The sequence below is a fragment of the Necator americanus genome, chromosome I (genome assembly GCF_031761385.1).
Source record: "Necator americanus strain Aroian chromosome I, whole genome shotgun sequence".
Classification (NCBI taxonomy): domain Eukaryota; kingdom Metazoa; phylum Nematoda; class Chromadorea; order Rhabditida; family Ancylostomatidae; genus Necator; species Necator americanus.
Window position 1 is genome coordinate 5897339 of NC_087371.1, and position 18463 is coordinate 5915801.

The 18463-nt window shown below is 43.2% G+C and overlaps 5 protein-coding genes across 7 annotated transcripts; 1 reads left to right on the forward strand and 4 right to left on the reverse strand.

Moving 5' to 3' along the window:
- Positions 1-838: 838 nt before the first annotated feature.
- Positions 839-2715, reverse strand: RB195_004644 (uncharacterized protein; the record flags this gene model as incomplete). The annotated part of the gene is made up of 7 exons (XM_064182581.1): positions 839-950; positions 1011-1111; positions 1171-1264; positions 2130-2224; positions 2370-2512; positions 2575-2626; positions 2692-2715. 7 exons carry the CDS (start codon positions 2713-2715, stop codon positions 839-841), a joined length of 621 nt encoding a protein of 206 aa, XP_064033848.1.
- Positions 2716-8089: 5374 nt separating this feature from the next.
- Positions 8090-10261, reverse strand: RB195_004645 (uncharacterized protein; the record flags this gene model as incomplete). The annotated part of the gene is made up of 1 exon (XM_064182582.1): positions 8090-10261. One exon carries the CDS (start codon positions 10259-10261, stop codon positions 8090-8092), a length of 2172 nt encoding a protein of 723 aa, XP_064033850.1.
- RB195_004646 (uncharacterized protein) lies at positions 8090-10556 on the reverse strand (the record flags this gene model as incomplete). The annotated part of the gene is made up of 2 exons (XM_064182583.1): positions 8090-10130; positions 10255-10556. 2 exons carry the CDS (start codon positions 10554-10556, stop codon positions 8090-8092), a joined length of 2343 nt encoding a protein of 780 aa, XP_064033849.1.
- Positions 10557-11072: 516 nt separating this feature from the next.
- Positions 11073-12755, reverse strand: RB195_004647 (uncharacterized protein; the record flags this gene model as incomplete). Of its 2 annotated transcripts, none has more annotated exons than XM_064182584.1 (1): positions 11073-12755. In XM_064182584.1, the coding sequence occupies one exon, from the start codon at positions 12753-12755 to the stop codon at positions 11073-11075; it is 1683 nt and encodes a 560-aa protein (XP_064033851.1). The 2 variants fall into 2 exon arrangements, with proteins under 2 accessions (XP_064033851.1, XP_064033852.1); XM_064182585.1 differs by having other exon boundaries at positions 11073-12197.
- Positions 12756-14006: 1251 nt separating this feature from the next.
- On the forward strand, positions 14007-15689 carry RB195_004648 (uncharacterized protein; the record flags this gene model as incomplete). Of its 2 annotated transcripts, none has more annotated exons than XM_064182586.1 (1): positions 14007-15689. In XM_064182586.1, one exon carries the CDS (start codon positions 14007-14009, stop codon positions 15687-15689), a length of 1683 nt encoding a protein of 560 aa, XP_064033853.1. The 2 variants fall into 2 exon arrangements, with proteins under 2 accessions (XP_064033853.1, XP_064033854.1); XM_064182587.1 differs by having other exon boundaries at positions 14565-15689.
- Positions 15690-18463: the final 2774 nt, after the last annotated feature.

Below are 18463 nucleotides of genomic sequence, written 5' to 3' on the forward strand. Positions count from 1 at the left end.
AAGTGATCTGAGGTGATTCCAGTCCTATGGGTTGAGTGCAATGAGTCCACACAAAATTCCACACAGATCATTTTTATGGATAAGCGAGCCGTAAATTTCAAGTAAATTTCAGAGTTTCAGAAAAGCTTAATTGGATATAAAAAAAAAAAAAAAAAAAATGTATAGAAGAAAAAAGCTCATGAATGGAATTGAAACGAATGAAATGACTCCTGTCCGCATTTTTCTCTGACAGACCGTATTGAGCATAATGGTTGTGCCCTACGAATTCTATAGGCGCTGGGAGGACTTGTGGAAATTTGCTTTTCAACGAACACACCACACGAACATGGATTTTCACGAAGAAGAGTGTTGAGGACAGCCATGAATGATGATCATCTACGAAATAATCATCAAATCAAAAAAAAGTCCTCTCCAATTCAATCAGATGGTTTTCAAATGTACTTTGCTGTCTGTATTTCTGAATTCAACTTAATATCTTATATTTACTGAAAGTAGCTCGCGCTAAATTTAAATTCGTCTCAACATTTCCATGATAGCTACAGTAGACCCGATACGGGTCCAGAACTTCGGGATTCTTCTCAAATTTCCTGGAGAATTAAGGTAAAAATTTAATTTCTTTTACATTATTTCATTTATTGTGGTATTTAGTACTCTTGCAATTTATTTGTTTACTTTTTTTCGGAGGATTTCTCCCAACTGCTGATATGAATTGTGTTGTTGAGCTTGAAATCTTAGATGATTTAAAACGTATTCAAATAACATGCATTTCTTCATTCGTAAAAATTCCACAATGACGAACGGAATGAAACAGAGAAATTTCGCATGGAATGACCGTTTTTCACTCTTGACTGTGACACAAAGGAACGATACATTTCGCAGGTGTCGATCCTTGGGGGCAATCCTTGTCCTCCTTACAAGGGTCGCCTTGCATTGTATAATTTTCCGGAGCACTGGAATATACCAACCATTTACGACATGAAACCCACGACCTGCATAACAGAAGCGCATACCTTTTGTCAAAGATGCATACAACATACATTTCACATTCGTTATTTTCCTTCGGGAAAACTGTCATTCCACATCCGTATGCTGTTGCATTTGGATATATCATCTGAAGGGATTGAGACGAAATTTACTATTTTGCAGTGTAAAAATGATTAATAGCACCACCTGATTCTTGACTGACTTGATAGTTTCCAAGAGGTTTGCTAGACCGTCCACAGCAGTATATTTACCTTCATAGGCATCGTTATAGTTGAATGTTCTGAATGTTCAAAGTTTGTTTGATGTAATTTTTCCCTTTATTTCTCTCTTTCACGTGGTAAAAGGAGAAGGGACGAAAAGAATTAAGTAATAGGAAAGCTGAGCTATAGAGTAGTAGCGCTGACTTGCACAATCCTTATTATCTCATTGATTAAGGAGATCAAAAACTTTTACGTACAAATTATCTGTCATCCAACAAACACATCTACAAAGCCAGCGGCACAAGGAAAGATATTCGCTCAAAGGCTATCTGTCTGACTGTTTTCTTTGTTATCGACGCCCCGAAAATACCGCTATGCAAGTATAGGGTGGTCCACATGAACATGAAGTGTGGCTAGCTATGGGAAATTCGGAGATTTTCTGGGCCAAAGAAACCGGTAAGGGCACTGACTGGACCTTCCTGCGAGAATGTGCGCCAGTCCTCTGCGAAAGAGGACACTGGAGAGGTGTGGGACTGATTTTTCGGATTTCTGGGTGAAGGTGTTTCCCCCGTCAAATTCGCACGATCTCAATCCTTTGGATATTGATTTCTGATTCTCGATTCTAGAGCAAAGAGCCCGTTCTTTTGAGCATAAGTCGGTGGATTTGCTGAAAAGAGCTCTGAATTGGGGATGAGACAAGGGAAATGATTGCGCGTATAATCAAAAATTCCCGAAAGAGATTGGTTGCTTGCACTGAAAGTTATTCTGTGGGTGTTGTGTGGACTCAGAATAGAATGTTGTGGCTATTCAATAGAAAAAAAAATACTTCCCATTTGGACTGATTGATGGAAAGTTATGAGTAATTTTTTCCGTCGCACTTCATGTGGGCCCTATAGATGAGAGGACTACGGAAATTTATTCAAATGAGAAGTAAGAACAGCATACCGGTTAAGTCTGAACAGACCGTATTCGGTTGGGTTCAAGGTGCCGAAAGTTTCAACCTCACTCATAGCTTTGCGGTAGAGATTATGACTGAACCTCTGGAAAACAATTAACATTTACCCCAAAAAAATTATTCCACGAAACTTGCAGAGGTGCCGGATCTCTCCCTGAGCTGCGAACCCAAGACGTACGTTTCAGCGCTTATTTATTTTACTCTTTAGAAAATGGAGTGAAGTGGCTTACAAGTCCGAACATTTGTCCTCCCGGGCCCAGCGATATTTCTGTCGAATAATTTTCACCTTTCGCAGCCAAAGTACGAATTTGTAAGAAGAATGTATCTATCGCCGATATGTGCTCGGCGGGGAATTCCGGTATCCGACACTTTTCTAAAATAATCACATAAAAATCGTCATTCGTAGCTAATTTTCTGCTGCTGTTCCTTGCTGACCACTGGAGGTGGAAGCTTCTTGAGCGGAGTTTAGAAGTGCCAGATTGGCTATCTATAAAAAGAAAAACTGAGAAGAAACGGAATCTGGCGCTCAAAATTACTGGAGATGTAACTAACGATGCCGAGGAGTAGCGCTTTCATGTCGAAGGTGACGAATGAATTCCATCGATTCGACGTAACCTATATACGATTTGTCGGAGGTATTACTGCATTTTTTTCGAGCTGTATCACTCCAACCGTTTCAATTTGTCGTTTGTCGTAATCTGCACAGAATATCCGCAATATTAGGCGATATCCCTAATTTCCAGGTGAATCGACAAAGGATATGACAAATAATGGTGTAAGACTAGTTACTGTGTGAGCTGGTTTAGTCCTTTACCATTTTTTTTGGTGGCACTGCACATTCCAACGAGCTGCAAACTAAATCCGTTTCCTATGCACTTTCATTTCGCTATGAATTGGAGGACTCGAGAATTTTGAGAAAACATGTGAAAGCATTTCAACAATGAGTCACACAGCATGATATCAATGAAATCATAACCGAGTGGCTCGGTTTTCTAGCTGTTCACGAAATTTCGGTCCATTTCAAATAAGTTTTTCATGTTCCATGAGTTATTAGCGATCATTTCCGAACTTTCGTACCACAGTACAACTAGAAACGGAAACACTGGAACTGCTAATCTTGTTCGTGGTAACGCCGCATTGCTTTGAACTCATTTCGAATCGAAGCATATTGTCACTGTCTTGTTGAGAAACGAAGAGGAATTGTACATGGATAACAGACCCCTCCGATAGCATTGAACGGGTCTACAAGTCTATTGTACACAGTGAGTTGCACAACTCATTTCAAACACCTGTAACCTGGAAAATGAAACCGTCTCGCAGGAGGGAAGATAAATAACAAAACAAGATGTTCACACCTGATCTATATTGCAATTGACGGAAAAATGAGAATGAAAAAAAAAGAATATTTCTTAAAACTAGTGAGTGTACCCTTTGTGTAGGATATTAGCACTCATTTTTCCATTAGTTGCAATGTAAATCAGGTGTGAACATCTTGTTTATTATTTTCCTTGCATGAGGCATCTTAGCAGATCATTTGAAAGCTTTCTGATGAAGTGGTTATCTTCCCACTGATTTAACAATAGATGTGCTTCAGCCTTAAAATCCACAGCAATTCAGAGAGGTGATCGAATTATTGGGTCTTTTCAGGATATGAATACCGTATCTATAAATCACTAGTCGTTTTCAACAACGATTTGGTAGTGTTAAGCAACTATTTCTTGATGAAGAAATAGTTGTTTAACACTACCAAATCGTTGTTGAAAACGACTTGAATTCTATATGGGCGGGCGTGGCTCAGTCGGTTAGAGGTCCGTTGTAGCCACACGGTCGAGGGTTCGAATCCGCCCTAGTGCTCACCAAGCCTTTCATCCCCCCCGGGATCGATAAATTGGTACCAGACTTGTCTGGGAGGATAAATGCACTGACTTGATCATTGGCTGGCCCCTGCAAGTCATTGTATAGGCCAACACGCGTTCCAGAACCTCAACGATTACGAATTCCAGTAAAACGCGTTGGCGCATAACAAGTGGATTGATACGCCAGTGACTTTGTCCTTTTTTATCCTTTTAAATTCTATATTTGTTCGACATTTTAGGTTTTTTTTATTTTTGGGAAATTTTGGCTATTTTGGGAAACTTTATCCTTTATCCTTCTATTGGCGGTACCCATAAGTGAAAGTGGCGAATGCAAACAAAGTTGAACTGTTAACAAAGGAGGATAGGATTATCCGACCATAAAATGAAATGACAAATGTTGTTAATTTGAACTGTGGTGGTGGATAACCGCACTCTACCTGTTCCTTCTATAATGAATATGTTTCACCAAAATAATCGTTGTGAAATGTCGATGGGGCGGACGAGATTACGTAAAATATGTGTGCAGAGAAAATATATCGAAAATATTTCATGAAAAGATGCATTTTTAAAGACATTGAATCCGTTTCTTGCATCGTCATTCCATCGTCTTATCCGCAACAATCAGTTTACCGACGCAAACTCGGGCAGCGACACTTCGTTTTGGGAGCCAACCATTTGTTACAAAACATTTCAAGCGCTAAAACGACTGGAAACGTATTTCCGCAACTCGATGCTCTTGTGTGCGAGCTACTTTTTATTGGGTACCGGTATTTGACCAAGGCAACTGTTTCTGCTGGTAGGCATTTGTCCAACTGGAAGAATTTTACTGTATACGAGCTTTGTTCATTGCATCTTTTTATTGCAGTACGTCGTGAACATAAAACCACTCTTTGCACCTATTGCGAGTAATCTCGTTCGCCTCCACAATATTTCGAAATAGTTGTTTTGGTGAAACATGTTCATTAGAGAAAGAGGTGCAGTGGATAATCCACTCTTAAAATTAACCACACGATAACTTGTTGTTTGATTTTATGGGCGAATAATCCCCGCACCATTCGTTCACAGTTCGTACTAGTTTGTTTGGCTCTCGCTCTTAGCACCCAATAATGTGTAACAGCTGGCCCATCTCGTCGGAATCTCCCTAGAGGGCATTTAGAATCTTTTGGACCCACTCTAGCGTTTTTTTTACTCCATCTATGGTCGATCCTTCTCATGTGACCGGCCCATTCATGCTTTGCTTTCGATATGTATTCCGCTGGGTAGCGAAGACGGGACATTGCTCGTAAGTCGGAGCTGCAAAGACCGGCTAAATGTTGTGTGCGCCGGTTGAACTTCAGAGGACATCTCTCAAGGGTTCTGTGGGTAGTAAGTAGCTTCCTAAACGTGGCAGAGGTGTCTGCTCACGTCTCGATGCGTATCAGTGCGCTGGAAGAACAGTCGACTCAAACAGATGGACACGGAGATATTGCTCCGTCAGTTGGTCCTTAGCTTCCGTGACGGGCATCGCATGCTGCCCACACGGCTTTCATCCTCCTCTTCAGTTCTCCTTTCAAGTCGTTTTCCATATTCATAGAACGTTCTAGGTATACATATGACCAAGGTTCCATAATTTGGGACCCTTCAAGTTGTACTCCTCCGTCCTCGCAGTGGGCGTTCTTCATGATCTGTGTCTTCCTTATGTTTATTCTCAGTTCTATTCTCTTCCCTGCTTCGTTCAATTACTTGAGCATCGTTTCTGTTTCATTGGTACTTCTCGAAAAGAAAACGATATCGTCCACAAGACGAAGGATAAAGGATAAAGGATAAAGTTTCTGGCGTTGATCAATCCGCTTGGGATGCGCCCCCACGTTCACTTCAATTCAGAATCGTTTGAGATTTACGAACGTGAATCTGGCCTATACAATGACTTGCGGTGGTTAGCCGATGTGTCAAGTCAGCGCTTTTATCCTCCCAGACAAGTCTGGTACCAATTTATGGACCCCGGAGGGATGAAAGGCTTGGTGAGCGCTAGGGCGGATTCGAACCTCCGATCGATCGTGCAGGAAGCGGAACCTGTAACCGCTACACCACACCCGCCCCACGAGACGAAGGATGGAGAGAAATCTTCCATCAACACGTACGCCACTTTCTTCCCGAGAAAGTGATTTCATTATCCATTGCAGTGCAGCCGTAAACAGTTTCGGCGATATAGTATCGCCTTGTCGTACCTCCTTTTCAATGGTTATGGTGAGGGGGCGGTGGAAAATATATTCTACCCTAGGGGTGTATCGATCGCAGCAATTGCGTAATGTTCTCACATAAGACGCGTCCACACCTTGATCAAACAGCGCTGATAGTATTGGCTTCGTTTCCACGGTGTCGAGGGCTTTCTCATAGTCGACAAAGGTTAGAATGAGTGGAAGGCGGTATTCCCGGCAGACTTCTAAGACCCACGACACGGTCTGGATGTGGCCCAAGCAAGTGAACCTCTAACGAGGTCCAGCTTTTCTTGTGGCTGCGTTTCTTCCAGCATCCTAGATATGCGCCTGAGGATTTTAGTAAATACTTTGTATAGCACACTCAGCAAGGATATCGGATGGTAGTTCCGAAGGTCCTTTAGGTCACCTTTCTTATGGATAAGAACGGTTCGTGGGGTCTTCCACTGGTCTGGGATCCTTTTTTTTCTGAAGGTGGGAGGTCATATGCGCTGCTAAGATTACATGAAGTGGATGGTCACCAGCTCGAAGAAAGTCTGCTGATATAAAATCAGGTCCGGGGATTGTGCCAGGTTTCATGCACTTGATAGCGAGTCGTACTTCTGAAGGGAGAATCCGTGGGTGGAGCTTCACCAGAGGGAGTGAAGGAGGGACCAGAGGGAGGAGAAAGCAAAGCATGAATGGGCCGGTCACATGAGAAGGATCGACGATAGATGGAGTAAAAAAAACGCTAGAGTGGGTCCAAAAGATTCTAAATGCCCTCTAGGGAGATTCCGACGAGATGGGCCAGCTGTTACACATTATTGGGTGCTAAGAGCGAGAGTCAAACAAACTAGTACGAACTGTGAACGAATGGTGCGGGGATTATTCGCCCATAAAATCAAACAACAAGTTATCGTGTGGTTAATTTTAAGAGTGGATTATCCACTGCACCTCTTTCTCTAATGAACATGTTTCACCAAAACAACTATTTCGAAATATTGTGGAGGCGAACGAGATTACTCGCAATAGGTGCAAAGAGTGGTTTTATGTTCACGACGTACTGCAATAAAAAGATGCAATGAACAAAGCTCGTATACAGTAAAATTCTTCCAGTTGGACAAATGCCTACCAGCAGAAACAGTTGCCTTGGTCAAATACCGGTACCCAATAAAAAGTAGCTCGCACACAAGAGCATCGAGTTGCGGAAATACGTTTCCAGTCATTTTAGCGCTTGAAATGTTTTGTAACAAATGGTTGGCTCCCAAAACGAAGTGTCGCTGCCCGAGTTTGCGTCGGTAAACTGATTGTTGCGGATAAGACGATGGAATGACGATGCAAGAAACGGATTCAATGTCTTTAAAAATGCATCTTTTCATGAAATATTTTCGATATATTTTCTCTGCACACATATTTTACGTAATCTCGTCCGCCCCATCGACATTTCACAACGATTATTTTGGTGAAACATATTCATTATAGAAGGAACAGGTAGAGTGCGGTTATCCACCACCACAGTTCAAATTAACAACATTTGTCATTTCATTTTATGGTCGGATAATCCTATCCTCCTTTGTTAACAGTTCAACTTTGTTTGCATTCGCCACTTTCACTTATGGGTACCGCCAATAGAAGGATAAAGGATAAAGTTTCCCAAAATAGTTGAAAAGTTCGACTTTCAATGAACCTCGGCATAGTTGAATTTATATTATCGAGTTTGATAAGCTGTACACGAGGTTGTTAAACAAATTTATTGGCTAACGTTTCGGCTATAACGCCTTCTTCAGAGCCTGAAAGGGGCGATATTCAATCTACAATTCAAACGACCAACCTCTCCACAACTAAACCGATAGACTCCACGCCTACTTTCAATCACAAATTTAGCGACTACACTGAATGCTCACCTTATATCGGAGACGCCTAGCATGGACCGCTGACTGATCGATCACGAGGGCGAATGGTTCGAATGTCACATTCGGATCGCACAAACCATTCGAGATATGGCGCGAGTTCCCACGTTATCGACAGACATTCACCCTTGCGGTTCATTTTAGGGTTTTTGGCTTGGATCCAAAATGCCTCCAGCGATTTTCGAGCCAACGTTTTAGTTTCGTGCGCTAAGATTTGGACCCTAATTTCAAAATCGGCTCCGTCGTGTTTTTGTGTTCTATGGGCACCTAAAGGTGTCCATCCTCGTAACCTATTCTTGCCGCTCACGTGCTCTTTGATGCGGACATACAGCGGTCGTGCCGTTTCACCGATATACTCGTCGCCACAGTTCGTGCAAGAAATCAGGTAGATTACCCCGGATCTCAAGCAGTCTCCTGATCTACCTGTGGGACAAATAATACAGTTCGGTGTTGTACAGATGGTATCGTATAAACGATTCCGAACTAATTGATGTTTCAAATTGTTCGGTGGTATTTCAACGACCGAAACGGAGCTATCCAAGTCTGCTCTCCTCAGACACCGCCTAATGGCAGCGCTCACTTCATCGGAGATGTAAGGAAAGCAGAGAGGTATCTTATCTGTGATGGGGTTTTCCACTTGCCGTGCTCGTTCACTTCGGTATCGTCTCGTTTCAGACGTTCGGACTTCATAACCATTCGAAACAGCAATTTCGTGAGCCAAAGTTAATGATTCCTTTCTCTCCTCAGGTCCACTACAAACAGTTCTTGCCGTGCGGAACATGTTGTTAAGCACAGCTTTCTTCATGTGAAATGGATGAGCAGAAAGAAAATGAACCAAGATGTTTTTGTTACTCGGCTTACGATACCATTTCGTTTGGTACGTACCGTTTGAGATGCAAACCTGGATGTTCAGAAAAGGAAGCCAGTTATCCTGTGGTTTCTCCCTAGCAAGTTTTATGTGTTCGGACTGTCGGTTCAACAAGCCAAAACATTTGTCCATCTCCGCTTGGGTGGCGCAAATGACAAAACAATCGTCAATGTACCGAGAGTAGAACAATGGACGTAGTTCCAGAACAGGTGCTTTAATTTTGGCCATAAATGAAATAGCTAAGGTGGGAGCCAATCTCTGCCCCATAGCTAAACCTCTAAGCTGTGCAAAGTAATTCCCGGACCATCTAAAGATATTGCAATCGAGGCACGCCTTGAGAAGAACCATCAATTGGGAGATTGACAATCCGTGTAAATTGATGGTTCTTATGTTTTCTTTCAGCAGTTCGAACATAGCCTGTATCGCAGAGTCATTAGATACATTAGTATACAGGGCTTCGACGTCAAAAGACTCCATGACACAGTCTCTTGTCAGTTGTGCTGTGCGTAGGTGGTCTAGGAACATACGGGTATTTGTCAAATGGGCAGGTATATGGCTCAATACTTGTGCAAATATTGTGTTTAGGAACCATCCTATCCTATCCGTAGGACCCCCTACACTACTAATTATAGGTCTTACTTTGAATGTAGCAGGGTCAGTGGAAGCCAGATCGCTGCTGGACTGGAGTTTGTGCGTCTTGATAAGGAGATAGAGCACTGGACAGGTCGGCAGGTCAATCTTAAGGCGAGCAATTAAAGAAGGAGGAAACTCGGCGGATTTTGCTACCTTAACCCATTGCTCGTTTAAAAAACGAGATTTCTTCATGAACTCACTAACGGAAGATAAACGATATAGTGAGATATCTTGCAAATGTCTTTCTGTTATTGCAATATCCAGCTGGTGTGGAATGACCACAAACTCCCCACCTTTATCACTTGTGGATAACCTTATTTGTTTAGAACTAATCAACTCTCGAACTTCCTTAATACCTTGCTTTTGTGCAAGAGAAATGTTAGACTTAGTTCTGTTCTCACGAAATCGAGCTACCGTTTTATATACATCGTTTGCAAAGAGCCGGAATTTCGCATCTGCAGCTGGGTTAGCGATTTGTTGTTTAAAGAACACACACGGGAAAGGTATCGCGAGACTTCCTCTGAGTGATCTTTGGTCTCTTTCCCTGTTGCTAAAATTAGCTTTTCTGCGGAGCCTATCTTGAACTTCATGTAGAGCACAAGTAATCTTGCGCAAAACTACAGTTGAGATGGGCTGCGATGGAGAAAAAACTAGGACCCAATTCCAAAACCGACCGCGCATTCTCAGAGAGTGTGAATCCTCCTAACACGGTCACTCGAGAAACATTTGATAGGACACCCTCGTTACAAATAGTGTCGCGTTCACTCCTGCCAGGAAGGGTCATAGCATTTGGTGGTTGTGCATTGTCGCTTCGTGATTTACTCAAAAGGCAATCGAATTTTCTCTGTAGAGTTATCTTGAGGTTAGATCGAATAGAATTGCAAATCGAAATCGACCCATCCACTATTCTCTTCCAGAGACGATCTTCCAAGTATTGACCGCAATACTGCTCCTTCGACGTACACTTCTTTATCATTGCGTACATTTCGTCTCGCTTCTTCTTCAGTACAATGCGTAGGAGTTGTTGTTGAATTTTTTTGGTGGGGGGGGGGGGTTTTTTTGGGGGCCCGGATTGGTTGGTTTTTTTTTTTTGTCAAAAAAGGTGGGGGGTAAAACAATAAGACAGAGAGGGGGTAAGAAAGGGGATTGACTGGCTAGCGGTGCTGATTTTTTGTCTCAGGGAAAGGGCTTCCTTCACAAGTCGATAATATTCAGCTGGCACATTACAAAGCAGTTGAAAAGTTCGACTTTCAATGAACCTCGGCATAGTTGAATTTATATTATCGAGTTTGATAAGCTGTACACGAGGTTGTTAAACAAATTTATTGGCTAACGTTTCGGCTATATCGCCTTCTTCAGAGCCTGAAAGGGGCGATATTCAATCTACAATTCAAACGACCAACCTCTCCACAACTAAACTGATAGACTCCACGCCTACTTTCAATCACAAATTTAGCGACTACACTGAATGCTCACCTTATATCGGAGACGCCTAGCATGGACCGCTGACTGATCGATCACGAGGGCGAATGGTTCGAATGTCACATTCGGATCGGACAAACCATTCGAGATATGGCGCGAGTTCCCGCGTTATCGACAGACATTCACCCTTGCGGTTCATTTTAGGGTTTTTGGCTTGGATCCAAAATGCCTCCAGCGATTTTCGAGCCAACGTTTTAGTTTCGTGCGCTAAGATTTGGACCCTAATTTCAAAATCGGCTCCGTCGTGTTTTTGTGTTCTATGGGCACCTAAAGGTGTCCATCCTCGTAACCTATTCTTGCCGCTCACGTGCTCTTTGATGCGGACATACAGCGGTCGTGCCGTTTCACCGATATACTCGTCGCCACAGTTCGTGCAAGAAATCAGGTAGATTACCCCGGATCTCAAGCAGTCTCCTGATCTACCTGTGGGACAAATAATACAGTTCGGTGTTGTACAGATGGTATCGTATAAACGATTCCGAACTAATTGATGTTTCAAATTGTTCGGTGGTATTTCAACGACCGAAACGGAGCTATCCAAGTCTGCTCTCCTCAGACACCGCCTAATGGCAGCGCTCACTTCATCGGAGATGTAAGGAAAGCAGAGAGGTATCTTATCTGTGGTGGGGTTTTCCACTTGCCGTGCTCGTTCACTTCGGTATCGTCTCGTTTCAGACGTTCGGACTTCATAACCATTCGAAACAGCAATTTCGTGAGCCAAAGTTAATGATTCCTTTCTCTCCTCAGGTCCACTACAAACAGTTCTTGCCGTGCGGAACATGTTGTTAAGCACAGCTTTCTTCATGTGAAATGGATGAGCAGAAAGAAAATGAACCAAGATGTTTTTGTTACTCGGCTTACGATACCATTTCGTTTGGTACGTACCGTTTGAGATGCAAACCTGGATGTTCAGAAAAGGAAGCCAGTTATCCTGTGGTTTCTCCCTAGCAAGTTTTATGTGTTCGGACTGTCGGTTCAACAAGCCAAAACATTTGTCCATCTCCGCTTGGGTGGCGCAAATGACAAAACAATCGTCAATGTACCGAGAGTAGAACAATGGACGTAGTTCCAGAACAGGTGCTTCAATTTTGGCCATAAATGAAATAGCTAAGGTGGGAGCCAATCTCTGCCCCATAGCTAAACCTCTAAGCTGTGCAAAGTAATTCCCGGACCATCTAAAGATATTGCAATCGAGGCACGCCTTGAGAAGAACCATCAATTGGGAGATTGACAATCCGTGTAAATTGATGGTTCTTATGTTTTCTTTCAGCAGTTCGAACATAGCCTGTATCGCAGAGTCATTAGATACATTAGTATACAGGGCTTCGACGTCAAAAGACTCCATGACACAGTCTCTTGTCAGTTGTGCTGTGCGTAGGTGGTCTAGGAACATACGGGTATTTGTCAAATGGGCAGGTATATGGCTCAATACTTGTGCAAATATTGTGTTTAGGAACCATCCTATCCTATCCGTAGGACCCCCTACACTACTAATTATAGGTCTTACTTTGAATGTAGCAGGGTCAGTGGAAGCCAGATCGCTGCTGGACTGGAGTTTGTGCGTCTTGATAAGGAGATAGAGCACTGGACAGGTCGGCAGGTCAATCTTAAGGCGAGCAATTAAAGAAGGAGGAAACTCGGCGGATTTTGCTACCTTAACCCATTGCTCGTTTAAAAAACGAGATTTCTTCATGAACTCACTAACGGAAGATAAACGATATAGTGAGATATCTTGCAAATGTCTTTTCAGTTATTGCAGTATCCAGCTAGTGTGGAATGACCACAAACGTCCCACCTATATCTGTGGATGACCGTATTTGTTTAGAACTAATCAACTCTCGAACTTCCTTAATACCTTGCTTTTGTGCAAGAGAAATGTTAGACTTAGTTCTGTTCTCACGAAATCGAGCTACCGTTTTATATACATCGTTTGCAAAGAGCCGGAATTTCGCATCTGCAGCTGGGTTAGCGATTTGTTGTTTAAAGAACACACAAAGGTATCGCGAGACTTCCTCTGAGTGATCTTTGGTCTCTTTCCCTGTTGCTAAAAAATTAGCTTTTCTGCGGAGCCTATCTTGAACTTCATGTAGAGCACAAGTAATCTTGCGCAAAACTACAGTTGAGATGGGCTGCGATTGAAAAAACTAGGACCCAATTCCAAAACCGACCGCGCATTCTCAGAGAGTGTGAACCTCCTAACACGGTCACTCGAGAAACATTTGATAGCCCCTCGTTACAAATAGTGTCGCGTTCACTCCTGCAAATTTTGTTTTCTTTTTCCTTTTATTACTCAAAAGCTATCGACTTTTCTCTGTAGAGTTATCTTGAGGTTAGATCGAATAAAATTGCAAATCGAAATCGACCCATCCACTATTCCTTTTCAGAGACGATCTTCCGAGTTACCGCATACTGCTCCTTCGACGTACACTTCTTTATCATTGCGTACATTTCTCTTCAGTACAATGCGTAGGGTTTTGTTAATTGCTCCTAGTCTTTTCTCTGGTAGCCCCGCACAGATTGTGCAGTTACTCGTCTCTACATAAAGTTGGGTAAACTATGCTGCAGACAGCTATTTAGAAAGTGGATTGACTGTCCAAAGATCATCTTCTCAGCGGCAGTGCGATACCTTTCCCAGTCGATATATTCTTCTGACAACAAATCGCTAACCCAGCTGTAGATGCGAAATTCCGGCTCTTTGCAAACGATATATATAAAACGGTAGCTCGATTTCGTGAGAACAGAACTAAGTGCTAACATTTCTCTTGCACAAAAGCAAGGCGTATTAAAGGAAGTTCGAGAGTTGATTAGTTCTAAACAAATAAGGTTATCCACAAGTGATAAAGGTGGGGAGTTTGTGGTCATTCCACACCAGCTGGATATTGCACTAACAGAAAGACACTTGCAAGATATCTCACTATATCGTTTATCCTCCGTTAGTGAGTTCATGAAGAAATCTCGTTTTTTAAACGAGAAATGGGTTAAGGTAGCAAAATCCGCCGAGTTTCCTCCTTCTTTAATTGCTCGCCTTAAGATTGACCTGCCGACCTGTCCAGTGCTCTATCTCCTTATCAAGACGCACAAACTCCAGTCCAGCAGCGATCTGGCTTCCACTGACCCTGCTACATTCAAAGTAAGACCTATAATTAGTAGTGTAGGGGGTCCTACGGATAGGATAGGGTGGTTCCTAAACACAATATTTGCACAAGTATTGAGCCATATACCTGCCCATTTGACAAATACCCGTATGTTCCTAGACCACCTACGCACAGCACAACTGACAAGAGACTGTGTCATGGAGTCTTTTGACGTCGAAGCCCTGTATACGAATGTATCTAATGACTCTGCGATACAGGCTATGTTCGAACTGCTGAAAGAAAACATAAGAACCATCAATTTACACGGATTGTCAATCTCCCAATTGATGGTTCTTCTCAAGGCGTGCCTCGATTGCAATATCTTTAGATGGTCCGGGAATTACTTTGCACAGCTTAGAGGTTTAGCTATGGGGCAGAGATTGGCTCCCACCTTAGCTATTTCATTTATGGCCAAAATTGAAGCACCTGTTCTGGAACTACGTCCATTGTTCTACTCTCGGTACATTGACGATTGTTTTGTCATTTGCGCCACCCAAGCGGAGATGGACAAATGTTTTGGCTTGTTGAACCGACAGTCCGAACACATAAAACTTGCTAGGGAGAAACCACAGGATAACTGGCTTCCTTTTCTGAACATCCAGGTTTGCATCTCAAACGGTACGTACCAAACGAAATGGTATCGTAAGCCCAGTAACAAAAACATCTTGGTTCATTTTCTTTCTGCTCATCCATTTCACATGAAGAAAGCTGTGCTTAACAACATGTTCCGCACGGCAAGAACTGTTTGTAGTGGACCTGAGGAGAGAAAGGAATCATTAACTTTGGCTCACGAAATTGCTGTTTCGAATGGTTATGAAGTCCGAACGTCTGAAACGAGACGATACCGAAGTGAACGAGCACAGCAAGTGGAAAACCCCACCACAAATAAGATACCTCTCTGCTTTCCTTACATCTCCGATGAAGTGAGCGCTGCCATTAGGCGGTGTCTGAGGAGAGCAGACTTGGATAGCTCCGTTTCGGTCGTTGAAATACCACCGAACAATTTGAAACGTCAATTAGTTCGGAATCGTTTATACGATACCATCTGTACAACACCGAACTGTATTATTTGTCCCACAGGTAGATCAGGAGACTGCTTGAGATCCGGGGTAATCTACCTGATTTCTTGCACGAACTGTGGCGACGAGTATATCGGTGAAACGGCACGACCGCTGTATGTCCGCATCAAAGAGCACGTGAGCGGCAAGAATAGGTTACGAGGATGGACACCTTTAGGTGCCCATAGAACACAAAAACACGACGGAGCCGATTTTGAAATTAGGGTCCAAATCTTAGCGCACGAAACTAAAACTTTGGCTCGAAAATCGCTGGAGGCATTTTGGATCCAAGCCAAAAACCCTAAAATGAACCGCAAGGGTGAATGTCCGTCGATAACGCGGGAACTCGCGCCATATCTCGAATGGTTTGTCCGATCCGAATGTGACATTCGAACCATTCGCCCTCGTGATCGATCAGTCAGCGGTCCATGCTAGGCGTCTCCGATATAAGGTGAGCATTCAGTGTAGTCGCTAAATTTGTGATTGAAAGTAGGCGTGGAGTCTATCAGTTTAGTTGTGGAGAGGTTGGTCGTTTGAATTGTAGATTGAATATCGCCCCTTTCAGGCTCTGAAGAAGGCGATATAGCCGAAACGTTAGCCAATAAATTTGTTTAACAACCTCGTGTACAGCTTATCAAACTCGATAATATAAATTCAACTCGAGGTTCATTGAAAGTCGAACTTTTCAACTATTTTGGTTCCAAAAAATTAAAATTATAACAAATTTTAATTAGGTGGTGCCTCTCTTTCCTTCTATTTTTTCAAAAAAACTTATTTTTTTCTCCTTTTGGGTGGTTTTACCGGGGTATTGGCCAATCCCAACAAAGTTGATTTGTTAATGCAAGGTAAAGGTTATCCGACCATAAAATGAAAGCAAATATTTTTTTATTTGAACTTTGGGGGGGTAAAAACCCCCACTTCCTGTTTCCTTTTATATAAATTATTTTTTTTCCAAAATTATTGTTTGGAAATGTCGATGGGGCGAACGAAATTAAATGTGTGCAGAAAATATATCGAAAATATTTCATGAAAAGATGCATTTTAAAGACATTGAATCGGTTTCTGCATCGTCATTCCATCGCCCCAACAAAACATTCACCCACCCAACCCCACCCCCCGCCACTACTTTTTTAGGGGCCCCCCCTTTTTTAAAAAACATTTGAACCGCCAAAAAGAGGGGAAAAATATTTCCCGCACCCGGTGGCCCGTGTGCGAGCGCTTTTTTATTGGGGACCGGGAATTGACCAGGGTAACTGTTTCTGCTGGTAGGCATTTGTCCAACTGGAAGAATTTTACTGTAACGAGCTTTGTTCATTGCATCTTTTTTATTGCAGTATACGTCGTGAACATAAAACCCACTCTTTGCACCTATTGCGAGTAATCTCGTTCGCCTCCACAATATTTCGAAATAATTGTTTTGGTGAAACATGTTCATTAGAGAGAGAGGTGCAGTGGATAATCCACTCTTAAAATTAACCACACGATAACTTGTTGTTTGATTTTATGGGCGAATAATCCCCGCACCATTCGTTCACAGTTCGTACTAGTTTGTTTGACTCTCGCCTTGCTTCCAATAATGTGTAACAGCTGGCCCATCCGTCGGAATCTCCCTAGAGGGCATTTAGAATCTTTTGGACCCACTCTAGCGTTTTTTTTACTCCATCTATCGTCGATCCTTCTCATGTGACCGGCCCATTCATGCTTTGCTTTCTCCTCCCTCTGGTCCCTCCTTCACTCTCCCCTCTGGTGAAGCTCCACCCCACGGACTTCTCTCTCAGAAGTACGACTCGCTATCAAGTGCATGAAACCTGGCACAATCCCCGGACCTGATTTCCTATCAAGCAGACTTTCTTCGAGCTGGTGACCATCCACTTCATGTAATCTTAGCAGCGCATATGACCTCCCACCTTCAGAAAAAAAGGATCCCAGACCAGTGGAAGACCCCACGAACCGTTCTCTATCCATAAGAAAGGTGACCTAAAGGACCTTCGGAACTACCATCCGATATCCTTGCTGAGTGTGCTATACTAAAGTATTTACTAAAATCCTCAGGCGCATATCTAGGATGCTGGAAGAAACGCAGCCACAAGAAAAGCTGGACTTCGTTAGAGGTTCACTGCTTGGCCCACATCCAGACCGTGTCGTGGGTCTTAGAAGTCTGCCGGGAATACCGCCTTCCACTCATTCTAACCTTTTGTCGACTATGAGAAAGCCCTCGACACCGTGGAAACGAAGCCAATACTATCAGCGCGTTTGATCAAGGTGTGGACGGTTGCGTCTTATGTGAGAACATTACGCAATTGCTGCGATCGATACACCCCTAGGGTAGAGATACTATTTTCCACCGCCCCTCACCATAACCATTGAAAAGGAGGGTACGACAAGGCGATACTATGACGCCGGAAAAACTGTTCACGGCTGCACTGCAATGGAGAATGAAATCACTTTCTCGGGAAGAAAGTGGCGTCCGTGTTGATGGAAGATTTCTCTCCATCCTTCGTTCTCGTGGGGCGGGTGTGGTGTAGCGGTTCACAGGTTCCGCTTCCTGCACGATCGATCGGAGGTTCGAATCCGCCCCCAGCGCTCACCTGCTTCCTCTGTCCCTCCGGGGTCCATAAATTGGTACCAGACTTGTCTGGGAGGGATGGGTAAAGCGCTGACTTGACACATCGGCTAACCCCCGCAAGTCATTGTGTAGCCCCCGCTTCCCCACGCTCGTAAATCTCAAACGATTCTGAATTGAAATGAACATGGAGGCGCATCCCCAAGCGTATTCACTAACACCCGACACTTTATCCTTTATCCTTTATCCTTCGTCTGTGTGGACGATATCGTTTTCTTTTCGAGAAGTACCAATTAACAGAACGATGCCCAAGTAATTGAACGAAGCAGGGAAGAGGAATAGAACTGAGAATAAACATAAGGAAGACACAGATCATAAGAACGCCCACTGCGAGGACGGAGGAGTACAATCCTGAAGGGGTCCCAAATTATGGAACCTTGGTCATATGTATACCTAGAACGTTCTATGAATATGGAAACGACTTGAAAGGAGAACTGACGAGGAGGATGAAAGCCGTGTGGGCAGCATGCGATGCCCGTCACGGAAGCTAAGGACCAACTGACGGAGCAATATCTCCGTGTCCATCTGTTTGAGTCGACTGTTCTTTCAGCGCACTAACACGCAGCGGAGACGTGAACAGACACCT